This window comes from Pan paniscus, chromosome 19 (assembly GCF_029289425.2).
Source record: "Pan paniscus chromosome 19, NHGRI_mPanPan1-v2.0_pri, whole genome shotgun sequence".
NCBI lineage: Eukaryota > Metazoa > Chordata > Mammalia > Primates > Hominidae > Pan > Pan paniscus.
In genome coordinates this window covers 26,342,363-26,359,880 of record NC_073268.2, presented here as the reverse complement: position 1 = coordinate 26,359,880, position 17,518 = coordinate 26,342,363, and the positions used below count along the sequence as shown (strand labels likewise).

The window sequence follows — 17,518 nt, the reverse complement described above, 5'->3', positions numbered from 1 at the left end:
CAGGCGCAGCCTGCCTCAGCCTCCACCTGACCTCAGGTGATCCACCTGCCTCGGCCTCCCAAAGTGCTGGGCTTACAGGCGTGAGCCACCGTGCCCAGCCATGATAACCACTCTTGAACACCCACACGTATTCATGACAGTCTACATGCAGGGGTCTACATACCTGGGCCCACCAGGGTGCCCCACTCTGCCACCTTAGATGCCACGCAGACAGGGAGAATGTCATGCCAGTCCACGCAGCTCATGCAGGGCATCTGGGGCTCGCTAAAGCGCCAGGTCGATGCATCTCCAGCTTGGGGTGAAAGACAGTGGGGACTTGCCCATCCTGAGTCCCTCATGGAGGCGACATCTTCAGCTCCTTTTCCACTTTGCCAGGTTCGGGGCTCCCTTGCTGAGGTGTTTACACAATGTCTTAAAATACAGGAGTCAGCCCAGTAACCTCAAGGCCACCCTACTCTGACCAATGCTTAGCCAACGGGGCGATGTTCATGAGTGAGACCCTCCTCTGGGACCTGGTTGCCTCCAGCCCTCATTCCACCTCTGTAGGTGCTCAGCGCCTCCACCAGGGCAAGGGGGCCGGAGGGCCTCTGCCCAGCTTCCAGCTCTGCTGATGGGGAAGGACAGGGCTGCTGGGACCCAAGGCTTAGCTCTCACCTCATGGGTTAATTTCTCTGCCACCCTGCAAGCTAGCTAAGAACAAACAGCCGAACCTGCCGCCCATGATTCTCTCTCCCTAGGGACACCCTGTTAGTATCCCGAGAGACTCTGGAGGATGGGGCGAGGGCAGCCCGGAGTTCACAGTTTGGAAAAGGCAGGAGACTTGGCAAGTCGGCTTGGCCTCTGGGTCAGGCAGTCTTTGGAAGCCAGGGCCTGGTCAGATAGCAGGGGCATCTTGTGGAAGTTCTCTTTGTTGTCTAACCTGAGCTCTCCCATCAGAGCAGCATCTGGGAATGTGGAGCACAGGCTTCAAGGCAAGGAAAAATAAACTGTCTCCCCTTCTGCGAAAGACACAAAGACTCCCACCCTCCCTTCTCCAATCCACACATCCATCTTGAGTGACGAGGGTTAAACCCAGCATTGGGCTTGCTGGAAGCTGTGGGAAATATGGACCAGCCATGAAATGATAACCACTCTTTTTCTTGAGACAGTCCTGCTCTGTCGCCCAGGCTGGAGTGCAGTGGCACAATCTCAGTTCACTGCAAACCCCTCCTCCCGGGTTCAAGCAATTCTCCTGCCTCAGCCTCCTGAGTAGCTGGGACTACAGGCCCGTGCCACCACACCTGGCTAATTTTTGTATTCTTAATAGAGACAAGGTTTTGCTGTGTTGGCCAGGCTGGTCTCAAACTCCTGACCTCAGGTGATCTGCCCGCCTTGGCCTCCCTAAGTGCTGGGATTACAGGCGTCAGCCACTGCACCCAGCCATGATAACCACCCTTGAACGCCCACACATATTCATGATGATCTCAAAGGGCTCGTGCAGCCATCATTCTCTTCATTCTCACAGTCACCTTGTGAGGTTGCAAACCCCCTATTTTACAGGTGAAGAAACTGAGGCTCAGGAAGGAGTGACTTGTCCAAGGTCAGAGTTGATAAGTGGAAGAGGCTGATCTCAACTGCGGGGGTGCTTAGCCCATGTCCTTCTTCTTTCCCCTACACCCTGTTGCCCCTGAGGAAGATGCTGATTCTGCCACCAGGTCATCTGTGAGTACTCATCTAAGCCATTAGGCCAGAGCCCCACAGGTCCCCTCTGTCCTTCCTACACCCTAAGAAGAGAACGCTGAAACAACCCTCCTTCCCAGCTAATCTTGGGCGCCATCCACCCAGTCCTCTTAGGGGGGGTCTATTCCCCAGGGCTGGAGGAGAGGGAGGAAGCAGAGCCACCCCCAGATCACAGAAACTTAGGCTGGAAGTGGGGGTCCCACAGTCCTGAAAGACCTTCTAGGGGATCCACCTTTCCACAGCCCTACTCGTAGCCTTCTTGTACCTACGCTGGATACGAAGCCCTCCCAGCCCCTGCCACAGGCTGTGCAGAGACAGAACTGCAAATCAGGAGCTCCAGCCAGTCAGGTCTTAGATACTTCCAGGAAAGGAGAACTCATTACATCCAAAGCACCAATCATCTTGTGGGGTTTCTCCTTCCTTAAAATGAGCCACAGTCTGTGCCCATGGCCCTCAGGGGAACCTGGGGGAAGGTCATGACCTCTCCCTTTGGAGCAGAGTGGAGACTCCTGAACCGGAACCTTCTGTCATAAGCCCTCAGGTCCTTCCTGTGTGGCCCAGCCCCCCAGCCATCTGCACCACCCTTTGTTGGGTAAGCCCCATGTCACCACCCCTCTTGGCTGCTGGCCTTCAGAACTGCTCTAATGGTCCAGATGAGGTATGAGCAGCACAGGTGACTCCTCTCTGCTTCTGTTACTAAAGTGCCTTCGCTAGTGCCCCTCCTGCCCACACAGCACATGTGCCAGGAAAAACAAATGCTCAGGGCCTAAGAGCCCTGTTCCAGGGCCAGAACATACCTTCCTTGCCTCCTGCTCCTAACGCTCAGGCCTCCCCCAGCCTCAGACCTCAGGGGGCCAGCCTGACTCCTCCCGCCTGGAAGGGGTGAAGTTCCTGGCCCAGTCAGCTGAAACTGCTCCTTCCAGTCACTTCCATTTGCTTTCTGGTGCCTGGCCTTGCTAATGTCACTTAAGGGGTCTGGTCTGAATCTTAGCACCTCCCAGCAACTATGCCCCTCAGAGCCCCAGCTCCAGACACCAAAGGGTGTGCCCAGGAGTCTGAGTGGGCAGCCCGCTCTGCCTGGAATTCTCTGGCTAGTGGCCTGAGGCCCAGGATGCCCCTGTCTGGCAGCCAGTCACTGTGAGAACTGGAAAACCACAAGCCCACATGATAATATCTGAGGCATATTAACCACACAGTGCTTCCTCCTTGCTAACCTACTTCCTCCTCCCTGCCCTGCTGCCAGAGGGCCCCAGGCTTGGAAGGAGAGGCTCCCCCACCCTCAGCTGCTTCCCTGCAAGTGCCCCGTGTCTGCATCCCATGCTTGCGCAGTGGCTAATTCTGGTGTCTCATCAGACAGTAATTATGGGGGAATCAGCAGTGCCGTCATCTCTGCAGCTCGGCACCTGTCACCACGCCGCCATCCCCAGGCTGCTGGGATGGGATCAGAAGCTGAGGGAGGAGGGCTGTGCTGGGGTGAGGGGCATCTGCACCCTTCCAGCCTCTGCAGCCCTCACTTCCCTGCCCTGCCTCCCCGAGGTGAGCAGTGCACCTCAACCAGGTGGTCACCAGCCACACAAGTGCTCCCTGTTACCCGGGACAGGTACTGAAAGCAGGTGCCATGTGTCCCATGTATGCACCCCCATGACCAAACAGAACAGGCAGAAGGACACAGCAAGCCAAGGCTCAAATCTTACCTTGGCCACTTCCCATATGTGTGACCTTGAACAAATCATTTCAGTCCTCCAGGCCTCAGTTTCCCCAATGGCAAAATGGAAAAAATAGTGCCTCCCTTGTGAAGATGGGAAGAAATAAGGTGTGTAAAGTATCTAGCACAGTGCCTGGCACATGTGTCATCATGTAGTCATTCAACAAACAATTCATACACAGCTACTTTAATGTGTTAGGCAATATGGGGATGCCAAGATGAATGAGATGATTTAGCAAGGATCACACTGTGGCTACACTGAAGCACAGGCTTTTTTTGTTGGGGGTGTTGGGGGGCTGGTGGTGTTTGGTTTTATTTATTTGAATTTTAATACCTCTAAGGAGCACAGGAAGTGAGGTAAGGAAGGGAGGGCTGCAGAGGCTGGAAGGCACCCCTCTCCTCACCACAGCCCCCACCATTCCCTATCATCCTCATGCATCGCTTCCCTCATTTGCTGTCCCTGAAGGTACTGAGTTTGCTGCCCCCACAAGCAAAAGTAGGCTAGTGGGCTTAGCTATGTCCAGAACTGGTGATTGTTCAAGAAAGGTTACATTAGGAGCCACCAGAGGTTTGACAGTGCTCTGGGAGATCGGAGGGGCGAGCCCAGAGGCGGTTGTTGGGGAAGGGCATTTCAGGGAGGAGCAGGAATGGGAGGTGATGAAGAGGAGTCGAGCCGCAGAGGCAAAGGCCCACAGGGAAGAGGCCAGACCCAAGGCGAGCTGCTGGGGCCCCCACCTGGCTGCAGCACGGACTCCTCAGGAGGAACAGGGTTGGGGAGGAAGGTGATGAATCTCAGTGTGAATTCTCCATGGCGTTGGGCCACAGAGGAGCCCTGCTGCCAGAGTGCAGAGAGTGAGGCAAAGGGGCACGAGGGAATGGGGCAAGACCCATACAAAGCTTCAGGTGAAGGCGGAGGGGAAGGGAGGGTGTAGGGCTGAGGCTGCCCTGCTAGAGACTGGGACTCTCTCTCTGACCTCAGGCATGCTACTTAACCCCTCAGGTCTGTCGTCTCTTCCCCCACAAAACAGTCAGCAGCAGTGAGCTCACAGGACAGTTGTGAGGATGAAATGAACTAATGCTTGTACAATGCACAACCCAGCATCTGGCTCCCAGGAAGCACCCAATAAATACTGGCCATCAGTGTTTTCATTATTACCAGTGATGATTTTTTTTCCTCAAAACTCAGCAATGACTAAATGAGCCCCATCCCCTGAAAGCCCACAGAGGGAGCACAGGTTTCTTCTAACCAAAACCAGAGTCAACAGTGAGGGGCTGACCCCGGTGTCCACTACCATGGTAGCCTCCTCCCGACTCCCACCCCCTACACCCTCACTAGGCATTGCAATACTCCTTCATAGCACTTTTCCAAAACCCATCCACATCTTATTCCACTCTGGCTGGTAAAGCCAGGACGGGGCTGCTTCACCTTTTTACGGAGGCAGAAAGTAAGTCTTGTAAGGTACTGAGCTCCCCATCACTGGGGGTATTCCAGAAAAGGGTGGGTGAAAGAGAAGAACATTCAGGTCTCAGAGGCCCTTGCCCTGGCCCCCTCTGCCTGGTTCACTGCCCCTGAGCCCACCCTGCAGGCTGAGCCTTGGCCCCTCTGCTGTTTGTGCAGGGAAGCGGGGGTAACTCACGCGAGCAAGGAGGGAAAGGGCTCCAATCTCAAGTCTCTCTGCGTTCTCCTGGCTTCTCCCGGCAGCAGCCAAGGATGGGGGAGGGAGGGGAGCAGTGTCGTTGCTCTTTTAGGAAAACGGTAATTTTAATTAAGAGGCAGACAAATGAGCGCTCTGCAGATTGTCTCAGAGCAAAGTTATTAAAAAGCCATCAAGGCGGCGGCAGCCACGGTGGCAAGGAGAGCTGCCTCCCCCAGCTGCCCACCCAGATTGTAGCTGAATAGCAGTTCAGAGAGCTGGAAAAGGGCTGGAGGACGTGGAACCTGAAAATAGCCCCTCTCCTAAGAAGGCAGGGCAGCATCCAGATAGTACCCAGGGTACAGCCTGCCCAACCCTGGGCAGCAGGTGGACACGCAAAGGGCACCTGCAATTAGGCAGCCCCTGCTGTGGGCCAAGTCTGGGCCCATCACTACTATTTCTTTACTCTTCTCAACAATGCTGCCTGGGAGGTGTTCTTGTACCACTTTATAGGCACAAACACTGAGGCTCAGAGAGGGAAAGTGGCTCGTCCAGGCTCACACAGCTAGGAAATGGCTGAAGTGGGGGTTTGAACCCAGGGCAGGCTGACTCTCAAGTCCAATGCTCCAGGCTGCTGGTCCTGGGCCCAGATTTTGGGGGGCGGCTTCCCCTGCCCATACACCCTCCTCCAGCCGGGCTGTTTGATGTCCTCTGAAACAGCCTCAGGAGCAGCCTAATGATGTTGCCCTTAGTCATCAAGGTCACTAGGGACTTGGAGGCCAAGTAACTGCTTGCTTGGCAGGGTCACATTATGAGAGGACACTCTACAGGGACATAAAGTTACAAAACAGCTTCCAGCAGGGGGAACAGGGGCAGATAGACAGAGGACAGGCCCCCACAGCCAGGATATCTTCCAACTCTTCAACCTCTACTTGCTCAACACTTAAGCAAAGCATCCAGGAACCTATCTGCCTTGGTTGCTGTTAGACTCTGAGCCTAGCCCAGTGCCGGGCACAGAGAAAGTGTTCGATAAGTCTTTCCCCGCCGCCCCGACCCCGAGATGGAGTCTTGCTCTGTTACCCAGGCTGGAGTGCGGTGGCGCAATCTCGGCTCACTGCAACCTCTGCTTCCCGGGTTCAAGCAATTCTCCTGCCTCAGCTTCCTGAGTAGCTGGGATTACAGACACCCGCCACCACACCCAGCTAATTTTTGTATTTTTAGTAGAGACAGGGTTTCACCATGTTTGCCAGGATGGTCTCGAACTCCTGACCTCATGATCCGCCTGCCTCGGCCTCCCAAAGTGCTGGGATTACAGGCGTGAGCCACCGCGCCTGGCCTTCAATAAGTCTTTATTGAATAAATGGATGAACAGATAAACAAGCAAACAATTGAATAAATGAAACGAGATCACAAGTTTGCATGTGACTGTAAGCTAAACAAAACGGTCCCATCTTCTCCCATCCCCCACCCTCTGGGCACCACTGGAACATGGGCTTCCCCCCATAAGAGGTGCCCCTTGCTCCTGACCCCTCTCCCCAGGCCACAAGCCCCGTCAGCAGAGGATTCCCGCCTCTTCTCTTCACCCCAGCCCTAGCTTACATGGCGGCTTTGCAGCCCGCACACACATGTACATGCACGCGTGCTTGTACACGCACACTCACTGACATGCACACACGTGCACATACAGACATGTTCTCTACCAGCCAAAGTGCCCCCCCCAGAGTCAGGTATCTGCTGCCCCCTCCCCTGGCAAAGGCTGGGCCCACCAGGGATAGCCCCCTCTCCGTTTCTGGCCCTCCAGGCTGGGGAGGAGCATCTGACTACGGAGAGCTGGCGGGAGGAGGAATGAGGAGGAATCGTGGGGGGCCTCCCTCCTCCTGGCTTACTAACCTGGAGACTTTAAACAGAGGGAACAGAGTCCTGGAGGCTTCCCTCCCGCCGCACGCTGGAGCCCTGGGTGAGGGACAGGAAAGGAGGAAAGTCGTGAATGAATGCCCAGAAAGGCCCGGCTGCAGAGGAGCTGGAGAGAGGAGGGGGCCGGGGCAGGGGCTCCCAAAGTGGGCCAGGTCAGGGGCAGGGCCATGGGCCATGGGGTTGGGGGAGGTGAAGCAGGTACAGAGCAAGGCAGAGCCTTAGGAGCTCTCCCTTTGGGGCCCCCCAGGGCAGACAGGATAGAGATTGGGTGTCATAGGAAGAGCAGGGACTGAGGGGGTAGAGACACTGGTGGGAGACAGACAGGGGGACAAACAGCAGGACAACACAGAAAACATGGGGTCCCCAGAACTGGGTTCCCAGGACAGACAGCCAACAAGCCATGCCTGGTTCTCCACCCAGAAACAGGGGCAGACAGTTTACTGAGGTGCCCAACCTAGACCCCAAATGATAGCCCGCCTGCCTCCTTCATGCAAGGTTATGCCATTCTGGAAGGTTGATGGGTTCAGGGTCAGAGAGGCTTGCCATCATTCCCCTGGTGACAACCCTCTCCCCAGCCTACGAGACCCCCATCTGCTCCACTCCCCACTAACCCTGAGAAAGCCCAGCTTCCCCTGCCTGTGTTAGAGGAGACAGGCATTCCCCACCCAAAAGGCACTCATAGGTTCACACTGTGGTAGGAGCACAGACCTGCCTGAAGTCCTTCACCTAGCTACTGCCTCCACACCCCCAACCCTCAACCTGCCATGGCAGGGTCCCCTGCAGCTGTCCACCATGCCCCACCCTGCAGGGAAGTCCTTTCTAAACCTACTCCACCTCCCTCATGCTGCAATACCTATTAGCCTTTTACCCTGGGGCATGCAGCAGTAAGACCCTTCCTGCCGGAAGACACTGTGGCCAGCACCCACTCAGGCACAGCCCTCCCTGGGCTGGCTCAGACCCATCCATACCCACAACACGTCTGGCTACAAGCATTCTCAGAGCCCCCTGCCAATCTCATGGTTCCAATTTTCCCACCGATTACCTAAAACATCGACATCCCAGGGAGAAACAGCTGTTGGGACACGGACTGGGAGACAATATTAAGAATGCTCATGAATATGTCTAGCCCCAGAGAACTTCCTGGATGAGGCAGTGGGAGGCACAGAAGTGAAGGCTTAGGAGCTCCAGCTTCCTTCTTACCACCAGCCCTAAGTGGCAGCTCCAGGGGCCCAGCCCCAGACAGGCTGAGGTGAGGATCTGGGTTTTCAAAAAATCTAAAGAGGTTTCTTAGGTATGCCCTTTTCTCAGTGGAGAGTGGGCCCCATTCAATCATTCAGTCAGACAGAGGAAGAGGAGGAAGATAAAGATATGACTATTTATTGAATGTCTACTATGTGCCAGGAACTCTGCCTAAATTACCTCATATAATCCTACTACCCACTCTGTGAGGAAGCCAGTGTTAATGCTCTTGATCTACAGAGACGGAAACTGAGCTTCAGAGAGGTGAAGCAACTTGCCCCAAACCACACAGCAAATGACTGTCAGGGCTGCGATTGCAGCCCAGAGCTGTCTGACTGCAGACCCTAAGCTCTTGACCCAGGAGCTAAACTGTCTCCTATCCACTCCCACCCCTCTCTCAGTCTTTGGCTATCTTCCTTTTGGTGGCCTCTGGGAAGTTCTGCCTAAAGTCTAACCTCTTTCTATTGGATGCTCCAGCAGAAATTATCTCCTATGGGCAATAAGGTAGAAGAGAAGATTTCTCTTTGGCTCTGCCTCGTCCTAAGAGTGGGAGGCAGACTGTTCTAACCCCAGGCTGCCAGTGGACCAGGAGAGGGGTGAGCCATCAGGTTAAGGAGAGAGGCGGGTCTAGGTTTTCCTGAGCTTTATCTTTAGGTGACTTCTGCCTCTCTAAGAGCCCCTTCCTGCCCCTCCCACTTCCAGGAGAGAGGAAGCTCCAGGAAGCCCCGCACAAGCCCCTTCTCGTTTTACCAACCAGAAGTTCCCATAATGCCCAGGTAGAGGAGAGCCCAGAAGTTCTGGGGTGGACAAAGTGAGATTCTGCGGCAGTCCCCACAGCCCTCGCCTCTGCACAGAGTCCTAACTTTCCATGGATAAGGGGGCTGGGGACAAGAATGGGGGACTCATCAGGCCAGCCTGGTCACTGGGTGGGGTGGAATAGGCAGGGGACAGCCCAGGAGAGAAGACAGCAAGGCCCATCCCAAGGGCTTCAAGGAGCCATGGAAGGCCTTCCCAACGAGCTGGGGTCATTCATTCTTCCCATAAGAAGCAGAGGCTGGTGTCTGGAGTGATGTCTGCTGCGTATGCAATTATCATGCATCCTAGGGGTGAGGGGAGACTGCAGAACACGTCCCCCCCGCAATCTCCCCAGCTCTGCACAAGCAGAAACAGCTAGGCTCTTTCTGTGGGGTCTCTGGGTCTGGGGTCTCTCTATAAGCTGAGTCTGGGGGCCCCTCTATGGGCCCCTGGGTCTGGGGTCTCCAGCATGCTTTGCCAGCTGGAATGGAAAAGAAGCCAGTGCCCTGGAATGTGTTTGCACAGGTGAGGAAGGCAGGCATGAGAAAACCCAACTCCCTTCCAGTCTTGGGTTACTCCACATCAGGACATGCAGGCAACCGAGGCAGGTGGCCTGGGCTACCAGGAGCCAGGATAAGGCTGTGGGGGAGCTGAGCCACCAGCTTGAAGTGCCTTGTGGGAGAAAACCCGAATTGGATTATAGTCCCCGGATGGAATGGAGTGTGGCAAAGCCAGTTCTGCTGGGGTGGGAGGAAAACAGTGAGTTTAGAATTCAGAGGACAGCTGAATCCTCTAGCCACTCCCTTCTCCATCCCCTGGGCTGGGAGGGCAGATGTAGGCAAGGTGTGCCTTCGGAACAGGAGGGGGCTGTCTGTAAGGCATGAGTGTGTGTGTGTGTATGTGTGTGTGTACGTACGTGTGTGTGTATTCCAATATTCTCTTGGGCCAAATCCCCATTTTTTTTTCTTAGCTTAAGCTGGGAAACAGTCTTCCCACCCTCCATGTGGCAAAGCAATATCATCTCAAGGGAGAGGAGGTAGAGAGAGCCTGGGAGCTCTGGAAGGGAGCTTGAAGATCCTCTAGTCCCACCCTCTTTTCTTATACCAAGGACACTGAAGACCAGAGGGGGCAACTAAATTGCCAAGGTCACACAGCAGTAGGGGAGACAGGCAAGCTGACTCCAGCCCAATGCTTGTTCTTTACAATTTACTTCTTTGCCCTAAGGAGCAGAGGAGCAGCTTCCCTCTTTCTCCTCCTCTTCTCCCTCTCCCGGAGCACTGGATCCCTCCCCAGCAGGGTCCCCTGCACTCTGGCAACCACACCAGCCAAACTCTTCAGGATGCCCAAAGTTCATCTGAAAGGTCACGCTGACCAGTCCCCTGCCGCTAGGTCCAACACTAGTCTACGGGTGCTCACAGACCACCGTCACTGAGGTGAAAGATGCAAAAATACCACCGGAGCCTCCCATCCTGAAGTGGCCACACGCTGGGAGGTTTATCTTCCTATCTAACCTCGATTCCTCCTACTACAGCGTGGGCCTGCTTCCTCTCAAGCTGTCCTATGCAGAGATGGAGGCAGGGGGAGAAAAGCAGGTTTCCAGCCTCCACACGCTTATGTTTGCCCACCCCCAGCAGACAGGATGAGGGCAGGGTGTCCCTGGGTGGCTGGGCCCAAGCCCAGTGCATGCGTGGGGCCCGAAGGGTGGGATGAGGGAACAGCAGCCTGGGTATGGGGGAAACAGCTCTTCTAGGAATCGCCCCTCCAAGTCCTCATCCTCTGCAAAATCCTAACTAAGTCTCAGGCTTAGACTTCTCTAAGGATTATTATCTTCTCTGGGTTCAGAGATGTCTGTCCCCTATCCCCTCATAATTGATTGTTTATTATCCCAACAATAAGTTGATTGTTTATTATACGTCCGGCACTGTGCTGGATGTTTTCATCTGTTGTTTCATTTAATCTTCACAATTCCAGGATCAGAAACGAATCTGTCCCCTGGGACCATCCTTCCTTAAGACTAAGTCTAACCTTGATCTCTCTTGCTGCATTTCCTCTGGCCCAGTCCTCCTTGGTGGCATTTTTGTTCCTGTCTTCAGAGACTCTTCTCATGACTCAGTGGCCTACATGATCTTTTTCCAGGCTATCAACCTTTACCCAGCCCTGCCCCAGGACGGGGTAGATATGTAGGTAAAAGCGACCAAGGCATGCGAAGAGGCTCTGGGGGAGGTCCCCAAAAGGTCAGGCAGGGCTGTTGGAAGTAGGGGCAGGACTAGGGTGGCAGGCTCTCCTCCCTCATAATGTCCATGACCCCTGCAGGGGGCCTGGGCCCCATCTTCTGTGTGGTAGCTAAGAGGGCCCAGAGAGGCAATGAATGACCTAGTCCTTCTCACTGACCATCTCTGAGGCCCAGGTTTCAGCACACACATCCCCAGAGCCCAGGGGAATGGGCAAAAGCAGGCAGGGGCACAAGGGCAGGACTTGCCATGGGTTGAGCCTGGGAGGTGAAGCCAGAGGAGGAGCTCTGACACCTGGCTAAGCTCCCGGCAGAGGGCTAGCAGGCCCTGGAGGGTGCACAGCCTCAAGCCCCTCTGCCGGCTGCAGTATCAGGCCTCCGTGGGGTTCTGCACACCCCATCCTAGCTAGCCACAGGCAACTTTGGTGAATTCACCCACCACTTGGCTTCTCTGTTTTGACCTTTTGGAGCAGAAGTGCTGAGGGCAGGGGTCCCCTCGACTACAGCCATCCCCCCCACCCTGCCCCCAGCATGGCTGGAACACAGGGGCCAGACTCACCTCCCCAGGGAATGCTCAAGCCCAGCTTTCACCCCTCTGGGAAATCGGAGCAGCAAAAGCATGGGCCAATGGGCAAGGGGAGTTGGAATGGTGGGTGGGACTCTGGGCCGGGTGTGGGCGGCACCCTCCCCCTTCAAGCAGGCACCATTAATATATGCAAAGCATATGCAAATCACCCAGAAGAGAGACACAACACCGCTGGAATGTCACAAGAGACCTTGGAGATCAGCCAGCCCACGCCCCCTCATTTCACAGGTGAGGAAAGAGGCCCGCGCTGGGATGGGACTTGCTCAAGGTCACGCAGACATCTGGGCACTGAGGAAGGATAAGAATGAGCTCTCTTGACTTAGTGCAGTGCTTTTTCCACCAGGGTCTTGTCTTTCTGCTGGGGGGTTTATAACATTGCAAAGGGGCCCCAGGGCGTGGATGGGGCTCCAGGCAGGCCCATCAGAGACATGGGTGGGAGATGGAGCTGAGAGGCTTCTTGGATGCCTCCCTTACCGCCTCTGCACCTGGAGATGGTCTGGTGGGTGTGAGGGGCAGTGCAAGGGCAGCATAGCACCTGGGGGGCCGCGCGGTTGGAGGGGCTGGAGGCTGGAGGTAGGCAAAGAGAAATCTGAGGGGCAGGGCAGAACAGCAGGGAACCTGGGGTGTTTGAGGCAGGGGAGGAAGAGCCCAATGTCAGGGCAAGGTGCCCGCTGTGGTGTGGGGAGGGGGATGGCGCCCTCAACACATACACACACACACACACACGCACACACACACACGCGCGCGCACACACACACGCACGCGCACACACACATCCCTAAGTGCTCTGCAGCCCTTCCTGGACTCTGACAATTATGGCACCTGACAGACCATAATAGTTAACCCAGGCCCATCCCTTCTGAGGCCACTTCCCCGCCCCCAGCTTGGCTTCTCAACCTTCCAGACAGTCCTCGAAAGCAGGGCCAGAGCTGGGGAAAGGAAGGGGAGGCAGACAATGGGAGGGGTGGTCAGAGGGAGGAAGGGGGAGGCAGAAGAAGAGAGCGGGGACAGGGTTAGAGAGAGAGACATCAGGAAGGGCAGCGCAGGAGAAATTGACGGACAGGGAGCGGGAGGGGAGGAATGGGAAGAAGGAAAGGCACAGAGGAGAGATGGGGGAGGGGCGAAGACTGAGGGCATCCAGGGGAGTGCTCTGGAGCCCAGGTATCGGGTAGAGGAACCCTGACCCCGAGGTTCTAGGCTGCTTGGCAGGAGTTGGGGACCATGCCCCTGCCCCTCTGCCCACCTCCCCCAGAAACTCCCCTGGCTGCCAGGAACTCAGTCCTCCCTCCTTCACTGCCTCCCTCCCTTCCTCCCTCGGGGCAGGCACTGCTTCCCAGCCAAATCCGAAGCCTTCATCTCCGCTTCTCGGAGCTTGGAATGAAAGAAGGGGAAGCGAGTACAGCCCTCAAACCCGCTGACGGCCAGATTTTTATTATCTTTGCTCGAATGGGCCCTAGGAAGCCAGTGAGGGATTCTTCAAAGAGCATCTGAGTGCCTCATTGAAGCCTGCACCTGCACCAGCCCACCCACAGCAGGCAGCCAGGACTTGGGGGGCACAACCTGTCCCCCACCCCCCACAAATCCTAGAGTCCAGAGCCTCAGGTACCAGGAGCCTCACCCTCAGCAGCTTGTGCCCAAGCAGGGGTCCCTAGGTCAGGAAACCAGGCTTAAAGCTAGACCTAAGTCTGCTGGGCCTCTGAGGCAGTCTGTGTCCCTCTCTGGGCCTCAAGGACATAAATGAAGAAAGAAAACAGATTTCCTTGCCAGGGCTTGGAGGAGATAAATGCTTGAGATTCCTCGAAAGAGCAGCTTTTATGGCAAGCCCTGGATCCTTCCCCTGAACTCCCTGCCTGCCCAGCACCCACAGGCCCCTTTGCAAGAGCACCCCCCACCACAGCTGCCTCTTCATGTGCCCCAGGCCTGCTACCCAGGATGACAGACGCCATGAACTGTTCTTCCTTGAGCCCCAAACTCAGCTCCCTCAGTTCAAATCCTCAACACTGTCTCCCTTCTTTCCCCAAAACCTAACCTGGGGTGGGGGTGGGGGCTCAACAAACTGGGTACTTCAAAGAGCCCAGCCGCCTCCCTCCTAAGCACTTCCAGGGCTGGGGTTTTGGCAGAGAATTCCAAGGTTGGCATAGGCAGATGGCAGCCATGCCACCCCCACCCTCTAGCTCTGACCACACTGTCGATGCCCACAGCCAAAGAAGGAATCAATGGTTCTAATTAAACCCTTTTTCCAGGGTGGGTCCCTGGCGAGAGAGAGGGAAGAGGGAGAGAGACAGGGAAGGGAGGGGGGAGAGGGGGAGAGAGAGAGAAAGAGAGAGAGAGCGCGCGAGAGTGCATTAGAGAGGCCCTGCATCCCAGTGCCCAACCCAGTATCCTGCACATCTTTAAGACGCCTGGAACCCAGCAGGGATGAGGCCACGAAGACCCCAGACCCTCTGCATTAGGCAAGGAGGCAAGTAGAGGGGCAGGGGAAAGCCTGGGGTGGGGGTAGCTCTTTGAGGGGTTCATTCTAGCGACCCTTCCCCTAGTGGAGCATCCCTCTCCACTCAGCACTCCCCGAGGACCACAGTTGCCTCTTCCAGATAGAGCTCCAGGGCACAGACAGTGGGAGCCAGAAGGGGGATTTGTGCCTCCATCCCAGCCTTGAGGGTCATCACAGAGAACCAGCCATCGTGGAAAAGGCAGAAGAAGCAGGAATTGTTGTGGGGGGACTGGACAAAGACCCTCTTGTCCCCAAGGCAGGGTGGCAGGAAGCCAGGGCAAAGCCTTTGCACTTGCTGCCAGTGGTGCCTGGGTGCCAGGCAGTCTGGGTGGGGACAGCGGGGTGGGGGGGGGGTGGATCTTATTCTTGGAAACCCTCCCCTTATGCCCAGAGCCCTCACCCCATCCCTTGCTTCTACCCCAGGCCACCAGCTAAGTCTCTGTCCCCAGCAACTCTCAGCTTGCCTGGAGCACTCCTTCCTGTGTGAATGTTCCTTCCCATGTCCCTGACACCTGTATGGAGTGGCCCATCACCAACCAGAACCAGCAAAACCCCTCAAATGCACCATAGCTGCTCCCCACATACAACCACACCAGAAACCACCACCATCACAGCTGCCACCAGTGGCGACAGCCTCACAATCTCCATCCAATGCATCATCAATTTTTAAAGACCAACAAGAGGGAAAGGGATGGGAATAAGAGAAACTGAGGCACGGAATTAGACAGCAAAGCAGTTGGCTCAAGGTCACCCAGACCAAGATACCAAGAGTCGGGAAGAAGGTATCCTTACGACCCCCAAAAAGTGCTCAAACCCCACCCAAAGGAACATTCAGGCCCACAAACCTGGAAGTCTGGTCAGCTTCCCTCACTCCCAAGCCTCACCTGTTTCTCCCTTCCCCAAAACAGACAGCAGCTCCTCCATCTCTTTTTGAAAGGCTGCTGCCAGAAACCCCCACCCCCAGCTCGGGGAGCCCACTTTCCTTAAAGTTGGGGTGCTGCAGGACCTCCTTGTCCCACAACATTTGAGGAGGGGGGCTGGGAAGATCCCCCTCCTTGCATACTTCCCCGCGCCTGCTCACCTGGCTCCCCTCGGCCCCCAGGGTCCCTCGGTCCAGCCTCCTCCCTGGGAGAGCGGGCTCTGCCCTCCGCCGTCCTCTCCCACCAGGCCAGGGCAAAGCGCCGGAGGCACTGCCAGGGCTGCATGGGGACGCGTGGGGCTGGGGGACGAGCACCAGCAGCCGCACACGCCCCGCCGGGCCCTGACAGCCGAGCTGCGGAGGCACCCGGCCTGTCCCCTCTGCTTCCACCAGCATCCTGCTGCCCCCACCGACAGGACTCGGAGCTGGCCCGGGAGCTTCTGACGTAGCAGGGGGGTGCGTGGGAGGGGAGGGGGGGCCACGGTGCGTCCCCTTCCCAGCCCCACCCTCCACCCCTCAGCCGCCTGCCTTCCCTATCTTCTCACTCACCCTAGATGCCCTCCCCAGCTGGGGGCGCCCTCCCCTGCCCCCTGGCCTCTGCAGGGGGAGGGGTTAAGATCAAATAGCCCCTCCCTAAACCCCTCCCTCTCGTGGCCCTCCCTACCCGCTGGTAGAGCGGGGAGCTGGTCCCCAGTTTCTGCAACTGCTGCTGAGGCTCAGAGGTCTCCAGGGCTAGGGCCTCGAGGTGCGGGGAGTGGGGGTGTGTGGAATACAGGCTTGTATCCTGGCAACGCGGCCAACCCCAGAACGCACTCATCCCCTTCCCTCCCTGGAGGCTGGCGCAAAGGGCCCACCACCACCATCCTAGCCCGTGCACCCCATTCTGGGAGCTGGGGGAGGGAGGCCTTTGATGCACCCCTCACTTCTCCATCCCCTTCCCCTCCCCTGCATCCTCCACTTCCCCCACCTCGGAGGGACGCCCTTCTCCCCCCACCCTCCTTACCATCCATCCCCCTTCTTCTCCTCACCCCTCCCCCTTCCACACAAGCCCCTTTACAGTTGAACCCCTCTGGCCCCCACCCCGGGGCGTAGTGAGGCCCTCCCCACCCAGTCTCCTGCCTCGCCACCCTGCCCCCTTCTCTGGTCCCAGCACTCCTCTCGCCCGGGTCCTTCTCCCAAGCCCGGCGCACAGCGGTCCCCTGCCCCCCACACACCTGCGCCCCAGCATCCCTCGCCCCGCCGGCCACCGCCTCCCCGGCCCGGCCGCCGCCCCCGCCCCCGGCCGAGGGGGAAAACACACAAAGAAAACAGAAATACCTTCCACTTAAGCATGGAGGCACATTAGGGAGGAGAGAGACAGGGACATGCCTTGGGACGGAGCGTTCCCCATCGGGCGGGGGCGCGGGGGGGCGGGGGCCCCGGGCCGGCCTGCCTGGCGCTCGCCCTCTCGCCGCCTCGCGGGCTCCTCGCTCGGCCCCAGCCCCGGGGCGCGGTGCCAGGCGGGCGGGCCGGGGGCGCGGGCCCCGCCGGGGTGGACCAGCTGGGAGGGCGCCGGCGGCCGGGCGTGTGGGTGAGCGCGCGCGCGGGCGTGTCACCGAGTGTGCGAGAGCGAGTGTGTGTGTGTTTGAGTGTGTGTCTGCGCGCGCGCGGGCCGGCGCGGGTGTGTCACTGCGGGCGGGCGCGCGCGCGGCGCGGGCGCGCGCGTGTGGCCGGAACGTACAAAGGGCCGCCCGGGGCGGCGGGGGCGGGGGAGGGGAGGGGGCACTGCGCCTTCTCGCGCCCTCCAGCTTCACCGCGTGATCCCGCAGCGCGCGGCCGGGGCCGGGCGCGGGGCGCGCTCACTCTCTCCTTCCCGCGCCACCTGCTTCGTCCCACCCCAAGTAGTCTTCGCGCCACGATAGAGACAAATACATTGACCGGGGACCGGCTCGGAGGAGGCACCCGGGGAAGCGGGGACACTTGGAGGGTGGAGGACTCCTGGGTCTCCAAGCCCGGGCGCGCCTAGGGATGGAAAGGCTCTCGGGGCTGGGTGGGGAGGCGGGGCGGCGAGACTGGGGGCTCCCTTCAGCCAAGGTGACCGCGGAAACCAACAGCCGCCCCATGCTGGGAGCGCCCGGATCCTCCTCTGCTTCTGCCTCGCGACCCCTCACCCCAGCGCGCCTAGACGCGGCTCGGTCGGAGGGTCTGGGCTCCCCGGCGCCCCCTGGTGGGCCGCCGCCTGGCCCCCGCTCCGGGTTGCAGCCCCTCCTGCAGGCGTGCGCGGGAACTGCAGGCAGGTCCGCGCCC

General features: G+C 57.8%; 1 protein-coding gene across 9 annotated transcripts in view; it reads right to left on the bottom strand.

The window, feature by feature from the left end:
- Positions 1-16,871, bottom strand: part of SRCIN1 (SRC kinase signaling inhibitor 1) — a 75,872-nt gene extending 59,001 nt beyond the window's left edge. The window contains exons 1-2 of one of the 9 annotated variants that reach the window (XM_057300356.2): positions 16,601-16,712; positions 6,949-7,011 (exon numbers count right to left, since the gene is read on the bottom strand). In XM_057300356.2, the coding sequence (XP_057156339.1) occupies positions 6,949-7,011; positions 16,601-16,622 (85 nt within the window). In that variant the 5' untranslated portion in view covers positions 16,623-16,712. Of the gene's footprint in view, positions 1-6,948; positions 7,012-15,394; positions 15,666-16,549 lie in introns of those variants that run through there. The other 8 variants (XM_055102074.2, XM_055102075.2, XM_055102076.2 and 5 more) reach the window with 8 other exon arrangements.
- Between the last annotated feature and the right edge of the window lie 647 nt (positions 16,872-17,518).